The sequence below is a fragment of the Chrysemys picta genome, chromosome 7, assembly GCF_011386835.1.
Source record: "Chrysemys picta bellii isolate R12L10 chromosome 7, ASM1138683v2, whole genome shotgun sequence".
Taxonomy (NCBI): Eukaryota; Metazoa; Chordata; order Testudines; family Emydidae; genus Chrysemys; species Chrysemys picta.
Window position 1 is genome coordinate 30,158,964 of NC_088797.1, and position 22,662 is coordinate 30,181,625.

The 22,662-nt window shown below is 47.7% G+C and overlaps 1 protein-coding gene across 2 annotated transcripts; it reads right to left on the reverse strand.

Moving 5' to 3' along the window:
* Positions 1-1,523: 1,523 nt before the first annotated feature.
* Positions 1,524-22,622, reverse strand: BANF1 (BAF nuclear assembly factor 1). Of its 2 annotated transcripts, none has more exons than XM_005305500.4 (3): positions 22,483-22,622; positions 4,875-5,017; positions 1,524-2,270 (listed from the first exon to the last, which is right to left on the reverse strand). In XM_005305500.4, the coding sequence occupies exons 2-3, from the start codon at positions 4,998-5,000 to the stop codon at positions 2,124-2,126; spliced, it is 273 nt and encodes a 90-aa protein (XP_005305557.1). In that variant the 5' UTR covers positions 5,001-5,017; positions 22,483-22,622; the 3' UTR covers positions 1,524-2,123. The 2 variants fall into 2 exon arrangements, with proteins under 2 accessions (XP_005305557.1, XP_065409032.1); XM_065552960.1 differs by lacking the exon at positions 22,483-22,622 and adding an exon at positions 7,017-8,993.
* Positions 22,623-22,662: the final 40 nt, after the last annotated feature.

Consider the following 22,662-nt stretch of genomic DNA (forward strand, 5'->3'; position numbering starts at 1 on the left):
CCCACTTCACCAGCCCTACATAGCTACTGCTAGCTGAGATTCCCTGTGTGCTTGATTACAGTCCCCTGCTTCTTAAAATGAAATATGCCCAGTTTTTTAAATCTTTCCTCATAGGTTTCCTAAGCCTTTGGACTCTCTCCAGTTTGTCCACATTGTTCCTAAGCTGTGGCACCCACAATTGAGTATGGTACTCCAGCTGAGGCCTCATCAGTGTGAAGTAGAGCAGGACAATTACCTCCCCTATCTGACATACAACACTCCTGCTAACACCCCAGAATAGTAAGACTTTTTTGCAGCTGCATCACACTGTTGATGCATGTCCAATTCGTAATCCGCTCTCATCTCCACCTCCTTTTCAGCAGTACAACCACCTAGCCAGCTCTTCCCTGTCATGTATTGGTTCATTTGGTTTTGACTTCCTAAGCATACTTTGCACTTGTCTTTACTGAATTTTGTCTTGATTTCAGATGAATACTTTAATTTGCCAAGGTAGTTTTAAATTCTAATCCTGTCCCTTACGTGAGCTGCCTGAACTACCTTAGGTACCACGGGTCATCCTCCACCTGAGGATTGACCACCTGAGGATCGAGTACCTGCAGAGTAGAAGTGATTATGTTGGCCAGTGCTTCTGCCAATCTTCCCAACACAATGGGTGGCTCTTGGCTGCCAAGACACTTTCCTGTGATAAGATTTTTCTGCCCCGTGGAATTTGTCCACACCTGGAATGTGCATTTCCAGTGTAATATTCAGCCATAGGGAGATGTGACATCTCCAAGCAGGCTTAGATAACAATGGTATGTGAGCCCTTTCAGTACTACTTTGGCTTCTACCATTGCTATCACCGGATGAAGTCTGGCAAGTTACTGGTTCACAGCCCGCCCCCCTCAAAAATGGGACAAGCCTTCTGTGATGGGGTATATAAACCCCATTGTCACAGCCACTAAGGGGCAGAATAGCTATCTCCCCAACTCCAGCTAAGTGGGTGACCAGCAACATTTGGATAATGGGCTGCATCCCAGGCAGGGGACACAGCTGTCGGACAGGCTGAGGACTACCTTGTGTCAGGCAGCAAACTGGCAGGAAGTTGCCCAAGGTGCTGGAACAGAAACCCCAAGGACTAGGGTAACATAGCTGGGGGAAATTTGCCAGCCAAAACAGGTATCCCTTCTCTTGCACTCCACAAGCTGGAGGAAGACCTGACACCCTAGGGTCCTGCTACCAGATGACATAAGGATTTAAGGAGAGTTGGAGCTGAACTGAAAGGCTAGAAACGCAATGTCTTAAATGGCCAGTACCTCTAACAAGCTCAGGGAAATTTAAGCAGGACAGAGGTCCTTCACAGGCTCAGACTAGATTTTCAACACCAGCTCCCAGCAGCCTGTTCTCCAGCCCAGATCTAAGCCTCCAAGAGCATGTGCCCCACCTTCATAGTGCTATGCCCTTCTGCAACCAACACCCCATCTACATCTGCTCCACCATCTCCCAGATCCCCTAGGAAACAAGTTAAACCAAGAACAACTCTGGAATATTAACACAGCTGATTTTTATTGTTTTTAAAAAAAAACTTTACAATGTTTTCTTCCACTGTTACTTTTCCAAAGAAAGCCAAGTGGCATAAAACAATCTGGAGGGTCCACAAATAACTGCTCCAGAAATAAGCCAGAATGAGCTTAAAACCACAACTTTTTTTTAAACTAACAGTGAGCAAGCTGCATATCAATGAGAGTTCGAATTAAGACAATAGAAGCGCTCCCCTTTACAAGCATGCGGATTATTAAGGCTTTAGGAGTTAGCTGGTCTGAAACAGTGAGGAACCTTGTATCTATAAAATCCAAACACAGATCTAACAAAGGTGTAGAATAGAACATTACCCCCCCTTTCCCCAGAAGAAATCTTGTCAGTTACATTAATGGCAGGTTCTAGGAACAATTATTTTCTTTTGGCTAGAAATCAGAGCCATGTAAATAGACATTCTGAATGCCACGGGGTTTCCATAAATTATTAATTTCATTCTGCCCTTTGGATTGGGTACAAAGTGGAAGGGTTTGGAAGATTTTTTTTCCCCTGCTAACTATGAAAGCCATAATAGTGACTGCTGGTGCGGAGGCAACAATAACCAATATTCACAAGAAGGCATCGCACCACTCCCGCAGGCAGCCAGAACAGTCTCTGGATTGCTTGGCGTTGGCTCCACACGTGTCTTTCAGCCATTCCCGGAAAAGTTCTTCATCTTTCTTCAGAACCAGGAATTGCCCAAGTACCACATATGCCTGAACACAGAAAGGAAAGGGTATCACAACTGATAGTTAATATACACACAAAACCCGTTGCTAAATGGAGGAGAGGATAGGACAGCCCCAGGTTGTCCGCTGATTGGTTTCTAAAGGGTAAGTGATAGCTGAACAGCTTTTACACGGTCCCATAGAGCAGAGGCTCTCAAACTTTTTTACTGGTGACCCCTTTCACATAGCAAGTCTCTGAGTGCGACCCCCCTCTTATAAATTAAAAACACTTTTTTATATATTTAACACCATTATAAATGCTGGAGGCAAAGCAGGGTTTGGGGTGGAGGCTGACAGCTCGCGAACCACCCACGTAATAACCTCGTGACCCCCAGTTTGCTCTATGGCAGGGGTTTTCAATCTCGATACTAACATAACTTGCAACTGAGTACCTCACAGATCAATGGGCTTTAACCTCGCAGGAAAGTGAATGATGGGAACATTATCCCTGTTTTACAGACAGAGAACTGAGGTAAAGGGTGAGTTAAGGCCTTGTCTAAACTTAAGGTTTGACAACACAGCTATAACAGCAAACCCTCCCAGGATAGACTGCGTACTGGCAGAACAGTCCTCTTGCAGGTGTAACAACCTCTACACTTATCCAACCTAGCTGTCAGCAAAAAAGTCATACCCCTCACTGACATAGCTACGCCAAAGAAGCTTAAGTGTGGATTTGCCCAAGGTCACATAGGAAGTCTGTGGCTCAGGTGGAGTTGAACCCAGGCCTGAGTTCCGGGCAACTGCACTATCCTTCCAACCCCTACAAGCATGCAGTCTGGTGTTAGTTGTGAACATCTAGAGCCATTATTCAGGGTGACCTCTAGGGGACATAGAAGTAAGATAGAAATAAAAGTCTTGCATTCATGGGAACCACAGCAGCTGGGATCTCTGATCTCTACAACTCAAGCTGACAGTGCGTGAAAGGATTTCCTTCCACATACAAGGGATTCCACACCACAGGGCAGATGGATATTTTAAAACAAGGGTCTAGAGAATTGATTGCCTGGAGCTTTTGTATTTATGACAATTACGAGGCATATCAATTCTGGTGAAAGGGGAATTAAGGGCTTTAGAACCTCTGAAGAGGTAACAGGGATTAGGCTGTGGTCAGGCTTGCTCTTACAGGATTGCTCAGGCACTCAGAGTTGGAAGTATGTGACAGTGATCTTTTAAGGAAGATGCTGATTAAGGCAGATTGTCACTTGTCCTATTTCTAACCTTGTTACTACAGCAGGGCTTGCCCAATGTGGTTTTGGGCCCTGCCTCAGTTTCCCCTTCTCTAGTTCATCAGATCTCAGACAGCAGATGTTCTCTCACTAATTCTTTCCTTTTCAGGAGTCTACATTAATAAACCAGAGTTCAAACCACAGATCTCTCCCCCACCAAGCCTTCCTAATTGGCTAATAGTCCGGGGTGGGCAAACTTTTTGGCTCGAGGGCCACATCTAGGTGGTGAAATTGCATGCAGGGCCATGAATGTAGGGCTGGGGCAGTGGGTTGGGGTGCAGGAAGGGGCTCAGGGCAAGGGGTTGGGGTGCAGGAGAGGTGCGGGGTGCGGCTGGGGTGCAGGCAGAAGGCTCTGGGCAGGGGGTTGGGGGCAGGAGGGGTTTGGGGTACAGGCTCTGGCCCAGAACCGCTTACCTGGAGCGGGCCGGATCCAGCCCCTTGGGGCTTTGGATCCGGCCCACAGGATTGCCACTCCCGTGGCGCCGTGGACCCTGCACGGCTTCGGGAAGCAGTTGGCACCACATCCCTGCGGCCCCGGGGAAGGCGGGGAAGAGGGCTGAGCAAGCTGCCCTTGCCTGTGGGTACCTCCCCTGAAGCTCCCATTGGCCGGGAATGGGGAACCGCAGCCAATGGGAGCTTCGGGGGAGGTACCCACAAGCAAGGGCAGTGCACTCAGCCCTCTGTCCCCCCTCCCCCAGGGACCACAGGGACGTGGTGCCAGCTGCTTTCTGAAGCGGTGCAGGGTCCGCGGCTCCACGGGAGTGGCAATCCTGCGGGGCAGATCCAAAGCCCTGAGGCGCCGGATCCGGTCCGCAGGCTGTAGTTTGCCCACCCCTGTCTTAGTCCCATCCCTGCTGCAGTTCTTCTAGCAGGCTCTTCTCCCTGTCATCTACCCCAGGCCCACCTACAACCTTTGGAGAACAGCCTAGGCCTCCTCCTTGGCTGTTCTGTCTGCTCTTTAATGGAGCACTCAATCCCACATCTGCTCTCCCTGAATTCAGGCTGCCTTCCTACCCACTCCCAACAAGTCTGGTTCTAAATCCCATGCTGCCCCAGCATGTAACTATCCTTTCTCTTCACCAGGGGAGGTGGGCTACACCTAGAAGAGCCATAATCCCCTCAAAGGGCCAGCTCCCCTTGTGACAGGAGCATCGCAGGGAGAAGGTGCCCTGTGTTGGCACATAATTTAAGAGGAACTTTTGCCCCTTGGAGTTATCCAAGATGCTCCAAAATTGCTGGTGAATCAATTTCAAGCCCCAATTTCCCACATGGTTTCACTCAAGCCACTGACCCAGCCAGAGCTGAGCTTTCTGAACTCCACCCCTCTAAAGATACAGAGAGCTGTGCAAAAAAAGGTTCCAGAGACCTTGTCAAAGCCTTTGTCCGCCAGTTTCTTTCCAAGAACATCCCCAATTCCGGCCAGAGATCCCACGGGCTTCTCCCCCATGGGCTCAGCCACGAAGTCCCGGTGCTTCTGGGAGGTGGACGACATACTGGCTGGTGCTTGATCTAAAAGAAGAGAAGATCAGACATTGTAGTAAGAAGCAACATGTGCCATAGAGCCCTGAATCCCGCTGGACCAGAGATCAATATTAGCTGCACCCACTCAATCAGGATTTGGGGACTTGAATGTGTGTGAAATATATTTTGGTGCAAAAGATCTTATCCACTCTAAGTTTTAAGTGAGTACAGAAACAAGTGCTGGTACTTACTATTTACAAGATCCTACTAATTGTGGAGGAATAATGGTCAGGGCCTAAACTTAGTTAAGCAGTGTGTAAAGTATGGCCTGAAGGTAGAAGGGGGGGGGGGGGGGAGAGAAGAGATAGAAAAGGTAGGGTAAAGAGAAATCATAAAAGCAGAACTTTAGAAACTATAAAAGCAGAACTGACTGCAGACATTATAAAAGTAGAATTAACCTTTGTAACAGCTTATGATTAATAGCTGACAGGTGACAGAGCAAGAAACTGCAAAGAGCAAAAGTAAGGAAAAACAGAAAAGGCTTGCTTTGCTTTATTCCTTCTATGGATGTAAAACTTTAAGGAAGTATATGTAATTTTTGTGGTTTTATCCTATATAAACGCTCGCATTTTATCGGAGGGTGTTCGGCTGCCTTGGCTGATTTCCCCATGCATGCATGTTTGATTGATCAATAAAGGAGCCTCAGGCTGTCTGATCCAAAATCAACCATGTGGTCAATTTTCCACAACATAATCATAGTAAGATACCAGTGGTTCCGTTGTGGACAGATGCCCACAAAAGTCCCTTTTAGTTGTGATCTCAGATTCTAACAGGTCTTCCACAGATCAGAGAGACCACAATTCAGATTCATTAACAGCCATCAGCCAAACCTCTGAGAACACTGTTCAAGCACACAGATCACTTTCAGAATAGCTATAAACTGCATGGCTAGTGCCCAGCGCTATATATAGAAGAGGGAATGTATATACAAGTTCTATATATATCTCCTCTGTCATGCACGCCAGTCTGAATGTAACTGAGGGAAGTTATTGGGCTCAATACAGCAGTAACTAGGTGAAATTCTACGGCTGGCATTATGCAGGAGGTCAGAATACACCTAATGGTCCCTTCTAGCCTTAAAAAAAAAAAAAAAACCACCACACTAAGGAAGATTGGAATATGGGCCAAGAATTGTCTGTGTACAGAGCGTGCACAGCAGAACCTTTGATCACTATTGTAATATAAAAATATTAATTAGTTGTAGGAAGCCTAACACCTTTATCATAGCTCTCAGCTGCAATAATGAGACTGGATGAAATATTTCAATTTTATCTCTGTACAGATGCCCAACTTCAGCTTTTAGTTTCCCTTGTAGTTGTAGAAATTGTAAATTACTTAAAATAAACAAGCCCTGAATCACAGGAGCAGAAGAGAGAAATCTGTTTCTGTCAGGACTGAGATCCCCACTTTGAACTTTAGGGTACAAATGTAGGGGCCTGCGTGAAAAACTTCTAAGCTTAACTACCAGCTTAGCTCTGGTTCGGCTGCCACCATCAATGGATTCCCTCCCTGGGAAGCCCTGAAAAACCCTCACCAAATCCCTGGTGAAAACAAATCCAAAACCCCTTGGATCTTAAAACAAGGAGAAATTAACCATTCCCCTCCTTCCTCCCACCAACTCCTGGTGAATCAGTTCCAACCCCCCCCTGGGATCTACAACAGGGAGAAATTAACCATCCCCCCTCCTTCCTCCCACCAACTCCTGGTGAATCAAGATCCAAAACCCCTTTGGATCTAAAACAAGGAAAAATCAATCAGGTTCTTAAAAAGAAGGTTTTTAATTAAAGAAAAGGGTAAAAATCATCTCTGTAAAATCAGTATGGAAATTAACCTTACAGGGTAATCAAACTTAAAGAGCTCAGAGGACTCCCCTCTAGTCTCAGGTTCAAAGTACAGCAAACAAAGATAAACACTCTAGTAAAAGGTACATTTACAAGTTGAGAAAAACAAAGGAAAACTAACACGCCTTGCCTGGCTATTTACTTACAAGTTTGAAATAGGAGAGGCTTGTTTAGAAAGATGTGGAGAACCTGGATTGATGTCTGGTCCCTCTCATTCCCGGAGAACGAACGAACTCCCAAACAAAGAACACAAACAAAAGCCTTCCCCCCCCCCAAGATTTGAAAGTATCTTGTCCCCTTATTGGTCCTTTAGGTCAGATGCCAGCCAGGTTACCTGAGCTTCTTAACCCTTTACAGGGAAAAGGATTTTGGAGCCTCTGGCCAGGAGGGGTTTTTATAGTACTGTACACAGGACAGCTATTACCCTTCCCTTTATAGTTATGACACGCCCCCCAAATCACAGATAGTGTTGGATGTTCGGTTCCACACTGGCTGTGATTTCTTCCTGGAGTTTTAGGAGAAAACAGAGTTAATAAGACACATGTACCTTTAGACATACGACTGATTATATAAAAACTAACAATATGTTTCATTCCAAAAACAATTGTTAACCAGTTAACTCTGGGAAACTTTCCCGGGAGAGTGCATCAGCCACTTTGTTAGAAGCTCCCGAAATGTGTTGTATTTCAAAATCAAAATCTTGGAGAGCTAAACTCCACCGAAGAAGTTTTTTGTTATTTCCCTTGGCGGTATGAAGCCACTGTAGCGCAGCATGGTCTGTTTGTAGTTGGAAACGCCGTCCCCAAACATATGGGCGTAGCTTTTCCAGCGCGTACACAATGGCATAGCATTCCTTTTCGCTGATTGACCAATGGCTTTCCCTCTCAGACAGTTTCTTACTGAGAAATACGACAGGATGGAATTCTTGATCCGGTCCTTCCTGCATTAAAACTGCTCCCACGCCTCGCTCGGACGCATCTGTGGTTACTTGGAACGGTTTGTCAAAGTCTGGGGCCCTTAGCACAGGGTCAGACATGAGTGTTGCCTTAAGCTGGTTAAAGGCCTTTTGACACTCATTAGTCCACTGAACTGCATTTGGCTGTTTCTTTTTGGTTAGGTCTGTCAGCGGGGCGGCGATTTGGCTGTAGTGGGGTACAAATCGCCTATAATATCCAGCCAAGCCTAAGAAGGATTGGACCTGTTTCTTAGACTTTGGAACCGGCCACTTTTGGATAGCATCCACTTTGGCCTGTATGGGATTTATAGTTCCTTGACCCACCTGGTGCCCCAGGTAAGTCACTCTGTTTTGGCCTATTTGACACTTTTTAGCCTTAACAGTTAGTCCTGCCTGCTGGATGCGCTCGAAAACTTTTTCCAGGTGCTCCATGTGCTCTGCCCATGAATCAGAAAAAATGGCCACATCATCGAGGTAGGCAACTGCAGATTCTCCCAATCCCGCTAGGAGACCATCTACAAGTCTTTGGAAGGTGGCGGGTGCATTTCGCAACCCGAAAGGGAGTACATTGAATTCATACACCCCTGCCTGGGTGACGAAGGCTGACCTTTCCTTAGCGGGTTCATCTAGTGGTACTTGCCAGTACCCCTTGGTTAAGTCTAAAGTAGAGATGAATTGGGCATGTCCCAATTTCTCCAATAGCTCATCTGTGCGTGGCATTGGATAGTTGTCAGGACGAGTTACAGCATTTAGCTTACGGTAGTCCACGCAAAAGCGTATTTCCCCATCTGGTTTGGGAACTAGAACCACTGGAGATGCCCATGCACTCTTAGAGGGGCGGATTATACCCATCTGTAGCATGTCCTGGATCTCCCTTTGTATAGCAGTTTTGGCATGAGGTGACTCCCGGTAGGGTGGGGTTCTAATAGGGTGAGCATTACCTGTGTCAATGGAGTGGTATGCCCGTTCGGTCCATCCTGGAGTGGCTGAGAAAATTGGTGCAAAGCTTGTGCACAGCTCCTTGATCTGCTGTCGCTGCAGACGTCCAAGGGTCATGGAGAGGTTCACCTCTTCCACGCCACCATCCTTTTTTCCTTCGTAGTAGACACCTTCAGGCCACTCCGCGTCATCTGTTTCCTGGGCTGTAAACTGGCAAACGTTTAATTCTCTGGAATAAAAGGGCTTAAGAGAATTAACATGGTATACCTTAGGCTTTATGTTGGAGGTGGGGGAGGCTATGAGATAGTTAACAGCTCCTAGGCGCTCCTGGACCGTGAATGGTCCTTCCCACGACGCTTCCATTTTATGGGCCTGGATTGCCTTTAAGACCATGACTTGGTCTCCTACTTTGAAGGACCGTTCTCTGGAATGTTTATCATACCAGGCCTTTTGCTCTTCCTGAGCATCCTTTAGGTTTTCTTTAGCAAGGGCCAAAGAATGTCGGAGGGTGTTTTGTAGGTTGCTTACAAAGTCTAGAATGTTTGTTCCTGGAGAAGGCGTAAACCCCTCCCATTGCTGCTTCACCAACTGTAATGGCCCCTTAACCTCACGGCCATACACAAGTTCAAATGGTGAAAACCCTAAACTGGGATGTGGTACAGCCCTGTAGGCAAAAAGCAACTGCTGCAACACGAGGTCCCAATCATTGGAGTGTTCATTTACAAATTTACGTATCATGGCCCCCAAAGTTCCATTAAACCTCTCCACCAGGCCATTGGTTTCATGGTGGTAAGGGGTGGCAACCAAGTGATTCACCCCATGAGCTTCCCACAGGCTTTCCATGGTTCCTGCCAGGAAGTTAGTTCCCGAATCTGTAAGGATGTCGGAGGGCCAACCTACCCTGGCAAAAATGTCTGTTAATGCCTGGCACACACTTTTAGCCCTGGTGTTGCTTAAGGGTACTGCTTCCGGCCAACGGGTAGCAAAATCCATGAAAGTCAGTACGGACTGCTTTCCTCTGGGTGTCTTCTTTGGGAAAGGACCCAGAATATCCACAGCTACGCGCTGAAATGGGACCTCAATTATGGGTAGTGGCTGGAGAGGGGCTTTAACCTGGTCTTGGGGTTTTCCCACTCGTTGGCACACCTCACAAGACCGGACATAATTAGCAACGTCCTTGCCCATTCCCTCCCAGTGGAAGGACTTCCCCAACCGGTCTTTGGTTCTGTTCACCCCAGAATGGCCACTGGGATGATCATGGGCTAAGCTCAAGAGCTTTACCCGATACTTAGTGGGAACTACCAACTGCCTTTGAGGATGCCAGTCTTCCTGGTGCCCACCAGAAAGAGTCTCCTTGTATAAAAGTCCTTGTTCTACAACAAACCGGGATCGGTTAGAAGAGCTGAGAGGCGGTGGGGTGCTCCGCACCGCCGCCCAAGCTTTTTGAAGGCTGTCATCTGCTTCCTGCTCGGCCTGGAACTGTTCCCTTGATGCTGGAGACATCAGTTCCTCCTTGGACTGTGGACTGGGGCTTGGTCCCTCTGGAAGTGATGCAGGTGCTGGGGCTGTTTCCATTGACTGTGAACCGCTGTCCGCTGGTGCACTATGTGGTAACTCAGGCTCTGGCTGAGCCTCTTGGGTAGGGTTATCTGCTGCTTCTGCCAGTTCAGGCTCGCTGGTGCCCTCTGGCATTGGAGTTGTAGACGGGTTTGCAAGCGCTGGACTCAGGGCTGGCAATGGTTCTGGTGCTGGTTGCGTTGCCAGTTCCGGTTCTGGGACTGGCTTTGGCTGGGTCTCTGGGATTGGATCCACTACGGCTGTTGCAGTCGTTGGCAGAGGATCCAGTTCCACCACCTTTGTCTGGGTCTCCGGTAACACAGACGGGGCCCTGGTGGACGGCTCAGGAACAGGGATGGGGGTGAAAGCTTGCTTAGCCTGGCTGCGGGTGACTATTCCCACCCTCTTGGCTACCTTCACATGGTTGGCCAAATCTTCCCCCAGCAGCATGGGAATGGGATAATTGTCATAGACTGCAAAAGTCCACATTCCTGACCAGCCCTTGTACTGGACATGCAACGTGGCTGTAGGCAAGGTTACAGATTGTGACACGAAGGGTTGAATTGTCACTGTAGCCTCCGGGTTGATGAGTTTGGGGTCCACTAGGGATTGGTGGATAGTTGACACTTGAGCCCCAGTGTCCCTCCAAGCGGTAACCTTCCTTCCGCCCACTCTCAAGGTTTCCCTTCGCTCCGAGGGTATGAGAGAGGCATCTGGGTTTGGGGATCTTTGGTGTGATTGGGGTGTAATGAACTGTAATCGGTTGGGGTTCTTGGGGCAGTGAGCCTTTATATGTCCCAGTCCATTACATTTAAAACATCGCCCTGCTAAGGTATCACCGGGACGAGGTTGGTTGGTGGAGACTGGTGTGGTGGGGTGAGAAGGCGTCTGGGGTTTCCCTTGGGATGTGGGTGGGGCCTTGGGTTGTCCCCGGTGGTAAGGTTTTGTTTCGGCTTGGCCCTTCTGATATTCGCTCCAACTGCTACTAGTTTTTTTCTTTTCTGCCACCTCCACCCATTGGGCTCCAATCTCCCCCGCCTCAGTTACAGTTTTGGGCTTCCTATCTAGGATGTACCTTTCTATTTCCTCAGGAACACCCTCTAAAAACTGCTCCATTTTTACTAGGGAAAGCAGATCTTCCAGAGATTTAACATTTGCTCCTGATACCCAGGCATCACAATTTTTGTCAATGTGGTAGGCATGACGGGTAAATGACACATCCGGTTTCCACTTTAGGGCTCTGAACCGCCGACGGGCATGCTCGGGTGTTAGCCCCATTCTGAGTCTGGCCTTGTTTTTAAAAAGTTCATAACTGTTCATGTGTTCCTTAGGCATTTCAGCCGCCACCTCTGCTAAGGGTCCACTGAGCTGCGGCCTCAGCTCTACCATGTACTGGTCTGTAGCGATGCTGTATCCAAGGCAGGCCCTTTCAAAATTTTCTAAGAAGGCCTCAGTATCATCGCCTGCCTTGTAGGTGGGGAATTTTCTGGGATGGGAAGTGGTACCTGGAGGGGGGTTGTTAGCATTGGCTGGTGCATCCTGCTTAGCCTTTGCTACTTCCAGTTCATGCTTCCTTTCTTTTTCTCTCTCCTCCATCTCTTTTTCTTTCAGCTCCATCTCTCTCTTGTGGGCCTCCTCTTTGGCTTTTTCTTCTCTTTCTCTCTGCTCTGTCTCGAGTTTTGTTAATTGAAGCAGTCTCTGATGTTTTCTTTCATTTTCTTCTGCTTCTAGTTTGGCCAGTTCTATTTTGTTAGCTACTTCTTTGGTAGTCATTTTCCTGTTTTCTTGTGCTGGGTAACCCCCTTTGCAGTTGACAAACTGGGAAGCTCTCAGCTCTGGCTGCTGCAGAGTTAACAGTAACTTTCTAACTAGCTACTCCCGAGGATGTAAAAAGAAAAAAAAAACAATTCAGCTTGTAAATACCTTTTACCAGTCATTTGCTAATTGAACCCTTCTCTTAACAAAGGACCTGTAAAAAAAAAACTTAACACCTCTGCCTTCAGGCAAGGAGAGATAAGATATGCATCTATCTACTTCCAGCTCGGCTTTCCAAGCAGCTAGAAGGAAAAAAAAAATCTCACTGGCTTTTGGGTTTAAAATGATCCCACCGCTATTCACCATGTCAGGACTGAGATCCCCACTTTGAACTTTAGGGTACAAATGTAGGGGCCTGCGTGAAAAACTTCTAAGCTTAACTACCAGCTTAGCTCTGGTTCGGCTGCCACCATCAATGGATTCCCTCCCTGGGAAGCCCTGAAAAACCCTCACCAAATCCCTGGTGAAAACAAATCCAAAACCCCTTGGATCTTAAAACAAGGAGAAATTAACCATTCCCCTCCTTCCTCCCACCAACTCCTGGTGAATCAGTTCCAACCCCCCCCTGGGATCTACAACAGGGAGAAATTAACCATCCCCCCTCCTTCCTCCCACCAACTCCTGGTGAATCAAGATCCAAAACCCCTTTGGATCTAAAACAAGGAAAAATCAATCAGGTTCTTAAAAAGAAGGTTTTTAATTAAAGAAAAGGGTAAAAATCATCTCTGTAAAATCAGTATGGAAATTAACCTTACAGGGTAATCAAACTTAAAGAGCTCAGAGGACTCCCCTCTAGTCTCAGGTTCAAAGTACAGCAAACAAAGATAAACACTCTAGTAAAAGGTACATTTACAAGTTGAGAAAAACAAAGGAAAACTAACACGCCTTGCCTGGCTATTTACTTACAAGTTTGAAATAGGAGAGGCTTGTTTAGAAAGATGTGGAGAACCTGGATTGATGTCTGGTCCCTCTCATTCCCGGAGAACGAACGAACTCCCAAACAAAGAACACAAACAAAAGCCTTCCCCCCCCCCAAGATTTGAAAGTATCTTGTCCCCTTATTGGTCCTTTAGGTCAGATGCCAGCCAGGTTACCTGAGCTTCTTAACCCTTTACAGGGAAAAGGATTTTGGAGCCTCTGGCCAGGAGGGGTTTTTATAGTACTGTACACAGGACAGCTATTACCCTTCCCTTTATAGTTATGACAGTTTCATAAAGTGTGGAAGTTTTATTTTTCTGGGAAGAAGCCAATAAAAATAGCTTCCAAGAAACCAGACGGCTAGTGTCAAATTTTACCCAGGATTCTTGAATTAATATTTGAAATATTCACCCACAGTGTTAGCTCACTGAATTGTCTGCATACACAGGTAAACAAGACAACTGCAGTCTAATGAGAACAAATGAAGCCACTGGAAATGGACTCATCTACCGAGATGCCAGGAGCAGAACACATGGTGCTAACACATAGCTAAGGCAGTTATAAAAGCTCACAGAGCTTTGGTACGTGGTCAACAAAAGTAGTCAAAAATACAAAAAATGGTTATTTGTACTTAAAACTGCTCCCCATTTTACATTTTCTGTCCACAGGAGAGGGAATTCCCAGATCAGGAATTAACCAACTTCCTAGTCTTGTAACTCAAGTCTATCACACTCTGATCTGACAGGAGGAGAGAATGGTAGCCTTGGACTTTTCATGGAGCAAAGGTTTTTCTTGAGGCATTTTTCCTAGTCAGCTTCCTTGTACACACCTCACAGGCAGAGGGAGGACTGGACACATCATGGTTTTAGTTAGAAGCTTTAAGGGTTGGGAAGGGAGACTGATGTCCCAGGACCAAACTCCTCCACCCAGGAGTCTCAGCCCACTTCCCTGCTCCCCCCTCCCAGTACTTCTGATCCACTCTTGCCCCAAGCAACAAAACTTAACACCTGAGTGCTTCCAGTCCTGTCCCCATGCATTTGTCCTACCCCCCCAAGGCTCCCGAGATCACCTCTCCCCACCTCCAACAACCGCCCAAATTCTCCAGCATCATTCCCCTTCCAGATTTCCCGCCCACTAGCTCCCAGCCTCCTTCAGCAGACCCCTCCAACCTCCCATGCAGATATCCTCAACTCCTCCCTAACCTACTCCTGCAAAGGCCCCTCAATACTAAGCCCCATCCAGACACCTTCAGCCTCATTCTCCTCTTCAGCCTTCCTAGAGACCCCCAGTGATGGAGTGGGAATTTTTCATAACATTTTGTGAGAATGTTGTGCGTGCCTCAGTTTCCCTATGTGGTACTTGGTTAAGTAGGTGGGGGGAAAGGGTTGTTTGCTTTTTGCAGAGGCCCAGAGATATAGGTATGACTGAGGCCTGGCTGTCTGGAGCCAGGGGGACCCATGTCCATGGAGAGTCCCAACAGACAATGGCCATTACAACTGCCTCACCATTTGGTACCTAGCAACTAATGACAGGGGGTCCCACCCTCAGCAGGAAACCAGCCAGTTGTGAGCAGCTGGAGCACAAAGGCCTGAGGAGGAGACCAGATGACAATGTTTGCCCAGGAACGAGAACAAAAGACGAAGCGGGGCCATTGGGGTTTGTTCAGTGTGGACTGCTGGAAGTAAACTCTCAACTTCTGGACTGGGACTCAACGGGGGTCAGGGAGAGCTCTGCACTGACCCAGATGGACTTTGCTGTAACTTGCTATTCTCTATGCTAACCAAGGACTTTCTAAGCTGTGTTCCAGACATCTAATAGAAGCATAGGACTGGAAGGGACCTCGAGAGGTCATCTAGTCCAGTCCCCTGCACTCAAGGCAGGTCTAAGTATTATCTAGGTGTCTGTCCAAACTGCTTTTAAAAATCTCCAATGATGGAGATTCCACAACCTCCCTAGGCAATTTATTCCAGTGTTTAACCACCCTGACAGTTAGGATTTTTTTCCTAGTGTCCAACCTAAACCACCCTTGCTGCAATTTAAGCCCATTGCTTCTTGTCCTATCCTCAGGGGTTAAGGAGATCAAATTTTCTCTCTCCTCCTTTTAATAAAATTTTATGTACTTGAAACTGTTATGTCCCCTCTCAGTCTTCTCTTCTCCAGACTAAACAAACCCAATCTTTTCTCATAAGTCACGTTTTCGAGATCTCGAATCATTTTTGTTGCTCTTCTCTGGACTTTCTGCAATTTGTCCACATCTTTCCTGAAACGTGGTGCCCAGAACTGGATACAATACTCCAGTTGAGGCGTAATCAATATGGAGTAGAGCGGAAGAATTACTTCTCATGTCTTGCTTTCAATACTCCTGCTATTACATCCCAGAATGATGTTTGCTTTTTTGGAACAGCGTTATACCGTTGACTCATATTTAGCTTGCGATCCATTATGAGCCCCTGGATCCCTTTCTGGGGAACACCTTCCTAGATAGTCATTTCCCATTTTGTATGTATGCAACTGATTGTTCCTTCCTAAGTGGAGTATTTTATATTTGTCCTTATTGAATTACATCCTATTTACTACAGACCATTTCTCCAGTTTGTTGAGATCATTTTGAATTTTAATCCTATCCTCCAAAGCACTTGCAACCCTTCCCAACTTAGTATCGTCCACAAACTTTATAGAATCATAGAATCATAGATCATAGATCATAGGACTGGAAGGGACCTCGAGAGGTCATCGAGTCCAGTCCCCTGCCCGCATGGCAGGACCAAATACTGTCTAGACCATCCCTGATAGACATTTATCTAACCTACTCTTAAATATCTCCAGAGACGGAGATTCCACAACCTCCCTAGGCAATTTATTCCAGTGTTTAACCACCCTGACAGTTAGGAACTTTTTCCTAATGTCCAACCTAGACCTCCTTGCTTATAAAAGTGTATTCTCTATGCCATTATCTAAATCACTGATGAAGATATTGAACAGAACTGGACCTAAAAGTGATCCCCGTGGGACCCCACTTGATATACCCTTCCAGTTTGACTGTGAACCACCAATAACTAGGGCTGTTGATTAATCGCAGTTAACTCACATGATTACTCAAAAAAAATTAATTGCGATTAATCGCATTTTAGTCAATATTAAAAAATAGAATAGCAATTGAAATTTATTAAATATTTTTGGATGTTTTTCTACATTTTCAAATACACTGATTTCAATTACAACACAGAATACAAAGTGTACACTGCTCACTTTATATTATTTTTCATTACAAATATTTGCACTGTAAAAATGATAAATAGTATTTTTCAATTCACCTCATACAAGTACTGTAGTGCAGCCTCTATCATGAAAGTGCAACTTACAAATGTAGTTTTTTGTTACATAACTGCACTCAAAAACAAAACGTAAAACTTTAGAGCCTACAAGTCCACTCAGTCCTACTTCTTGTTCAGCCAATCGCTAAGACAATCAAGTTTGTTTACATTTACGGGAGATAATGCTGCCCACTTCTTATCTACAATGTCACCAGAAAGTGAGAATAAGCGTTCGCATGGGACTTTTGTAGCCTGCATTGCAAGATATTTACATGTCAGATATGATAAACATTCGTATGTCCCTTCATGCTTTGGCCACCATTCTAGAGGACATGCTTCCATGCTGATGACACTAATTAAAAAAATAAGGTGTTAATTAAATTTGTGACTGAACTCCTTGAAGGAGAATTGTATGTCTCTGGCTCGGTTTTACTCACATTCTGCCATATATTTCATCTTCTAGTAGTCTCAGATGATGACTCAGCACATGTTCATTTTAAGAACACTTTTGATGCAGATTTGACAAAATGCAAAGAAGGTACCAATGTGAGATATCTAAAGATAGCTACAGCACTCGATCCAAGGTTTAAGAATCTGAAGTGCCTTCCAAAATCTGAGAGGGACAAGGTGTGGAGCATGCTTTCAGAAGTCTTAAAAGACCAACACTCCAATGCGGAAACTACAGAACCCAAACTACAAAAAAAGAAAATCAACCTTCTGCTGGTGGCATCTGACTCAGATGATGAAAATGAACATGCGCGGGCCTGGACTGCTTTGGATTGTTATAGAGCAGAATCTATCATCAGCAGGGACGCATGTCCTCTGGAATGGTGGTTGAAGCATGAAGGGACATATGAATCTTTAATGCATCTGGCACATAAATATCTTGCGACGCTGGCTACAACAGGGCCATGTGAATGCCTGTTCATTTTCAGGTGACATTGTGAACAAGAAGCGGGCAGCATTATCTCCTGCAAATGTAGACAAACAAGTTTGTCTGAGTGATTGGCTGAACAACAAGAAATAAGACTGAGTGGACTTGTAGACTATAAAGTTTGACATTGTTTTATTTTTGAATGCAGAGGTTTTTTGTACATAATTTGACATTTGTAAGTTAAACTTTCATGATAAAGACATTACACTACAGTACTTGTATTAGGTGAATTGAAAAATACTATTTTTGTTTTTTACAGTGCAAATGTTTGTAATCAAAAACAAAGTTTTTTACAAATAAATGGTTTTCTATTAAGCGCAATTGATTTGTTTAAGCACTTGACAGCCCTACTGATAACTACTCTGGGAACAGTTTTCCAACCAGTTATGCACCCACTTTATAGTAGCTCCATGTAGGTTGTATTTCCCTAGTTTATTTATGAGACTGTCACACGAGACAATATCAAAAGCCTTAATAAAGTCAAGATATACCACATCTACGGCTTCCCCTCTATCCACAAGGCTTGTTACCCTGTCAAAGAAAGATATTAGGTTGGTTTGACTCAATATGTTCTTGACAAATCCATTCTGACTGTTACTTATCAGCTTATCATCATCATCTAGGTCAGGGGTGGGCAAACTTTTTGGACCGAGGGCCACATCAGGGAACAGAAATTGCATGGGGGGGGGCCATGAATGCTCATAAAATTGGAGTTGGGGTTCGGGAATGGGTGAGGACGCTGGCTGGAAGTGTGGGCTCTAGGGTGGGGCTGGGGATGAGGAGTTTGGGGTGTTGGAGGGTGCTCCAGGCTGGGATCGAGGGGTTCAGAGGGTGGGAGGGGGATTAGGGCTAGGGCAGGGCTGTGGGAGGGTGAGGTCTCTGGGGTGGCGCTGGGGATGAGACGTTTGGGGTACAAGAGGGAGCTCCGGGCTGGGATTGAGGGGTCTGGAGGGGGATCAGGGCTAGGGCAGGAGGGTTGGGGCACAGGGAGAGGGTCTGGGGTGCAGGCCCCGGGCGGCCCTTACCTCAAGCAGGTCCAGGGAACAGCGGCATATCCCCGCCCCGGCTCCTACGCAAGGCGCAGCCCGGCGGCTCTGCACATGGCCCCGTCCGCAGGCGTCGCCCCTGCAGCTCCCATTGGATGAGGTTCCCAGCTCTTGGGGTGGGGGGAGCGTGCAGAGGGGAGGCCCCTGGCTGCCCGTTATGTAAAGCCTCCGATCAAACGCCATTGTAAAATCTAACTTGTATCACTAAGTTCTGCAACCTTTTTGCAGATTTTGTAACTTCAGGTTTCAGAGTAGCAGCCATGTTAGTTTGTATCTGCAAAAAGAACAGGAGTGCTTGTGGCACCTTACAGACTAACACACTTATTTGAGCATAAGCTTTCGTGAGCTGTAGTCTCTAATTTGTTAGTCTCTAAAGTGCCACAAGCACTTTTGTTCTTTTTGTAACTTCAGTTATTGTTAACATAACCTTTTAAGTTTTGTAACCTTTGTAAGGTCTATAACCTTTTCAAATTACCACTTGTATGAACTTCCAAGCTTTGTAATATCCCATCACGCAATCCGAGAGTGTGAATGAGGGAGCGCGTGGGGAAGATAAGGGAGTGTGAACAAGGAAGTGTATGTGGGACTGGGTGGAGAGGAACTATAAGGAGAAAAGAGCTCGGAGACAGGAGCCAAGTGTGTCTGATATAATCTGCCCTGAGAACGCAATCATGGGGTGCTGTAAAGAAAAGAAGAACCTGGTATGCATGAAAGAAACTGATCTGGGAATGCTTCTCGGTGACAGACTGATCTGGGAATGCTTCTCGGTGACGGACACAGAAGGAAAACTCAGTGTACGTGACAGGAGCCACTCAGTTCCAGAAAAAGGAAGAAGGCATGCACACAAGCTGCTGCTCCTTGACCTGCTCACCAGCCTGGATTCATGACCGCAGGTGGACACACCAGATCTACCACACTTTGGCTTCTCAGCTTCCACACTGTCTCTGGTAACTCTCTACCTGTGTGCGTGTGTGGGTGCATGAGGGTATGAATGCGGTGAATGTGTGCGTGTGGATAAGCTCCATCTCTTTTCTATCTGATGCAACAGCGGCATCGTAATAAAACTAATACAAGTGTGACCCTGGGTTGGTTTTTAGGGGAACTGAGGTAATAGCCCCTACGTGTAGGAGCCAGAAGGGGGGCCATGCCTCTGCTTCTGGGAGCTGCGTGGCACAGCCCCCAACCCCTGCTCGATGGCTGGAGAACAGGAGGGGGCCAAGCTGCTGCTTCCAGGAGCCACATGGAGTGTCCCCAGCGGGAGCTCAAGGGCTGGATTAAAATGGCTAGCGGGCTGGATCCGGCCCACAGTTTGCCCACCCCGATCTAGGTGTTTACACGATTGCTTAATAATTTGTGGGGGGAGGGATAGCTCGGTGGTTTGAGCATTGGCCTGCTAAACCCAGGGTTGTGAGTTCAATCCTTGAGGGGGCCACTTAAGGATCTGGGGCAAAAATCAGTACTTGGTCCTGCTAGTGAAGGCAGGGGGCTGGACTCAATGACCTTTCAGGGTCCCTTCCAGTTCTATGAGATAATAATATATGGAGATATACCTATTTGCTCCATTATCTTTCTGGGTACTGAAGTTAAGATGACTGGTTTGTAATTCCCTGGGTTGTCCTTATTTCCCTTTTTATAGATGGGCAAATATAGTGCCATTTTCTAGTCCCCTGGAATCTTTCCCATCTTCCATGACTTTTTGAAGATAATCACTAGCAGCTCAGATATCTCCTCAGTCAGCTCCTTGAGTATTCTAATAAATCCTTCTGTTTTAACACTGGCTTAGTCACTCTATAGTCAGGAAGTCAGGGCTCCATTGCTCCCTTTGGGTGTGTAAGTCTTCCCCAGGTGTCCAATTTGAGTGGACTCACTGAGGGAAGCTCACAGAGTTAGCAGGGGTGCTAAAGGCTCTGAGGTTCAGTCCCAGGAGGCGGTGAAGCCACGGGACTTACCCCAGTGAGAGAGCATGCCCCTAATGGAGTCAACACAGTAAAGGGGTCATTCCAGGGACTAGTCCAAGGCTGTAAAGAGCCCTGTGAATCTATGACAGCCCCACCAAAGGCCCCTGAATTCCCCACTTTCTGCAGAACACCTAACCTCAGGGATAATGCCCTCCCTTCCACATGCACCCTCAGCCCCATCCTTGCTGCCAAATACCAACAAGCCCCTTGCTTTGACTCTGCACCCCCTTCCTCCTTCCTTCCCTCAAGACACCCTCAGCCCTTTTAGAGATCCTGCTCTTGGCCCATCCTCACCAGATGCATCCTCCCCTATGCACACCCTCACCCTTCCTTCACCAGAAAGACACCCTCATCCCCACCTCCCTCCCCTCAGATCCTCTCTCCACCCATTCAGAAACACCTTCCACCATCCGCTCCCAATCCAATCCTGCCCAGAGCCACTTTCAGCCCCAGCAGAGACCACCTATGCATCCGAAGAAGTGAGGTTTTTACTCACGAAAGCTTATGCCCAAATAAATCTGTTAGTCTTTAAGGTGCCACCAGACTCCTTGTTGTTTTTGTAGATACAGACTAACACTGCTACCCCCTGATACTACTCCATATTGATTACGCCTCAACTGGAGTATTGTATTCAGTTCTGGGCACCATCACTACAGACACTCCTAGCCATCCCAGACACACCCACCATAACCCAACCCCTCTCTCACCACTAAAGATCCTCCTCTCTCTGATCCAACACAAGCACTGTTCTCTTAAAAAAAGACTCCATAATTTCAGAAACCTGCACTCTACCCCTCCCTTCCCTAGAACGTAGCCCAGTGGGTAGAGAACTGAACTAGACTCAAAAGACTTGGATTCTATTCCCAGATCAGCTACTGACCCGGGGGCCTAACTTCAACTCTGTGCTTCAGTTTCCCCATCTGTAAAATGGGGGATGACACTGACCCTCCTTTACAAATCTCTTGAGAGCTACTAATGATAAGAGCTAAGTAAGGATTAACATTAGCACTAACTCAACCCTCCCCCAGATACCATCAGCCCACCCACCCCCACAGAGCTCCCAAGCCTCACCCTCTATAGCAGAGGTCAACAATCAGTAGATTGTCATATCTGGCTGCTAAAAGTCCGGTGGCGCAGCAGGGCTAAGGAAGGCTTCCTACCTTCCCCGGCCCCACACTGCTCCTAGAAGTGGCAAGCATGTCCCTGCGGGGGGGGGGGGGAGGGTCAGGGGGTCTCCACACACTGCTCCTGCTTGCAAACACTACCCTGCAGCTCCCATTGGGCGGGAATGGGGAAATGCAGCCAATGGGAGCTGTGGCGGCAGTGCCTGGAGAGATGGGCAGCACACAGAGCCGCTTGCCATGCCCCCCCCTCCAGGGGGCACAGGGCAGGGATGTGCGGGCAGCTTCCAGGAGGGGCGTGGGGCCAGCACCCTGTACTCCCTCCTGCACCCCAACCCCCTGCCCCAGCCCTGAACCCAAACTACCTCCCAGAGCTCACACCCCTAACCCCCTCCTGCACTCCAACCGTCTGGCCCAAGCTCAACCCAGAGCCCCCTCCCACACTGCAAACCCCTCCGCCCCAGCCCAGAACTTGCTTCCCCTCCGAACTCCAACCCCTTGCCCCAGCAAGTGAGTGATGGTGGGGGAGAGCGAGCAACAGAGGGAGGGGGGATGGAGTGAGCAGGGTGGGGCCTCAGGGAAAGGGCAGGGTAGATCCTAGGTTGCACTTAAATTCAAAAAGTGATCTTGTACTTTAAAAGGTCTGAAACCACTGCTCTATAGAGACCACCCTTCTCTTCCCCTATGGATAAGCCCTCCCTCCAGGAACCGTCAGCCCCACCAATCCGTACAGAGAACCCCCCCCCCAGCCCCAAACACTCCAACCTGACCCTCTTCTCCCTAACTCACCCCACCCCCATAGAGACAGCCCGCCCCACCATATACCCCGCCCCTCAACACCACCCTCCTCCGCTCTACCCGCCGCCGCCATCGCCATCCCTCCCGCCAGACCGCCCCCTGCCAGAGACATCCCCAGCCTCCGCCCCTCCCTCCTCAAAGGGCCCCTCCCTAAACTCCTGCTTCCCCTACCCCCTCAGGCTCCCCCACAGACACCGCCCCGCCCGCAGCCGCCTTCACCCTGCCCGAGGCCCCCGCCCAGCGCCGCAACAACTCACCAGCTCCACTCGCTGCTGCAGCACCTCAGCCACCGCCGCTCCCGCCCAACCGGCCACCCACCGCGCCTGCGCAAACACCCCTTCCTCTTCCGGGCCACGCCGGGACGCGCGCCTCTTCGCGCCCCATATAACCATAGAGACTAGGCGGCGCTATATACAGCCCTTCCAGGGGCGATCCAG

Excerpts from the sequence above, each read along its gene's own strand:
- BANF1 (XM_005305500.4), bottom strand. The coding sequence starts at position 5,000 with ATGTCGTCCACCTCCCAGAAGCACCGGGACTTCGTGGCTGAGCCCATG. Across the intron at positions 2,271-4,874 it reads CGGACAAAGGCTTTGACAAG|GCATATGTGGTACTTGGGCA; the intron begins GTCTCTGGAACC and ends TTCTGTGTTCAG.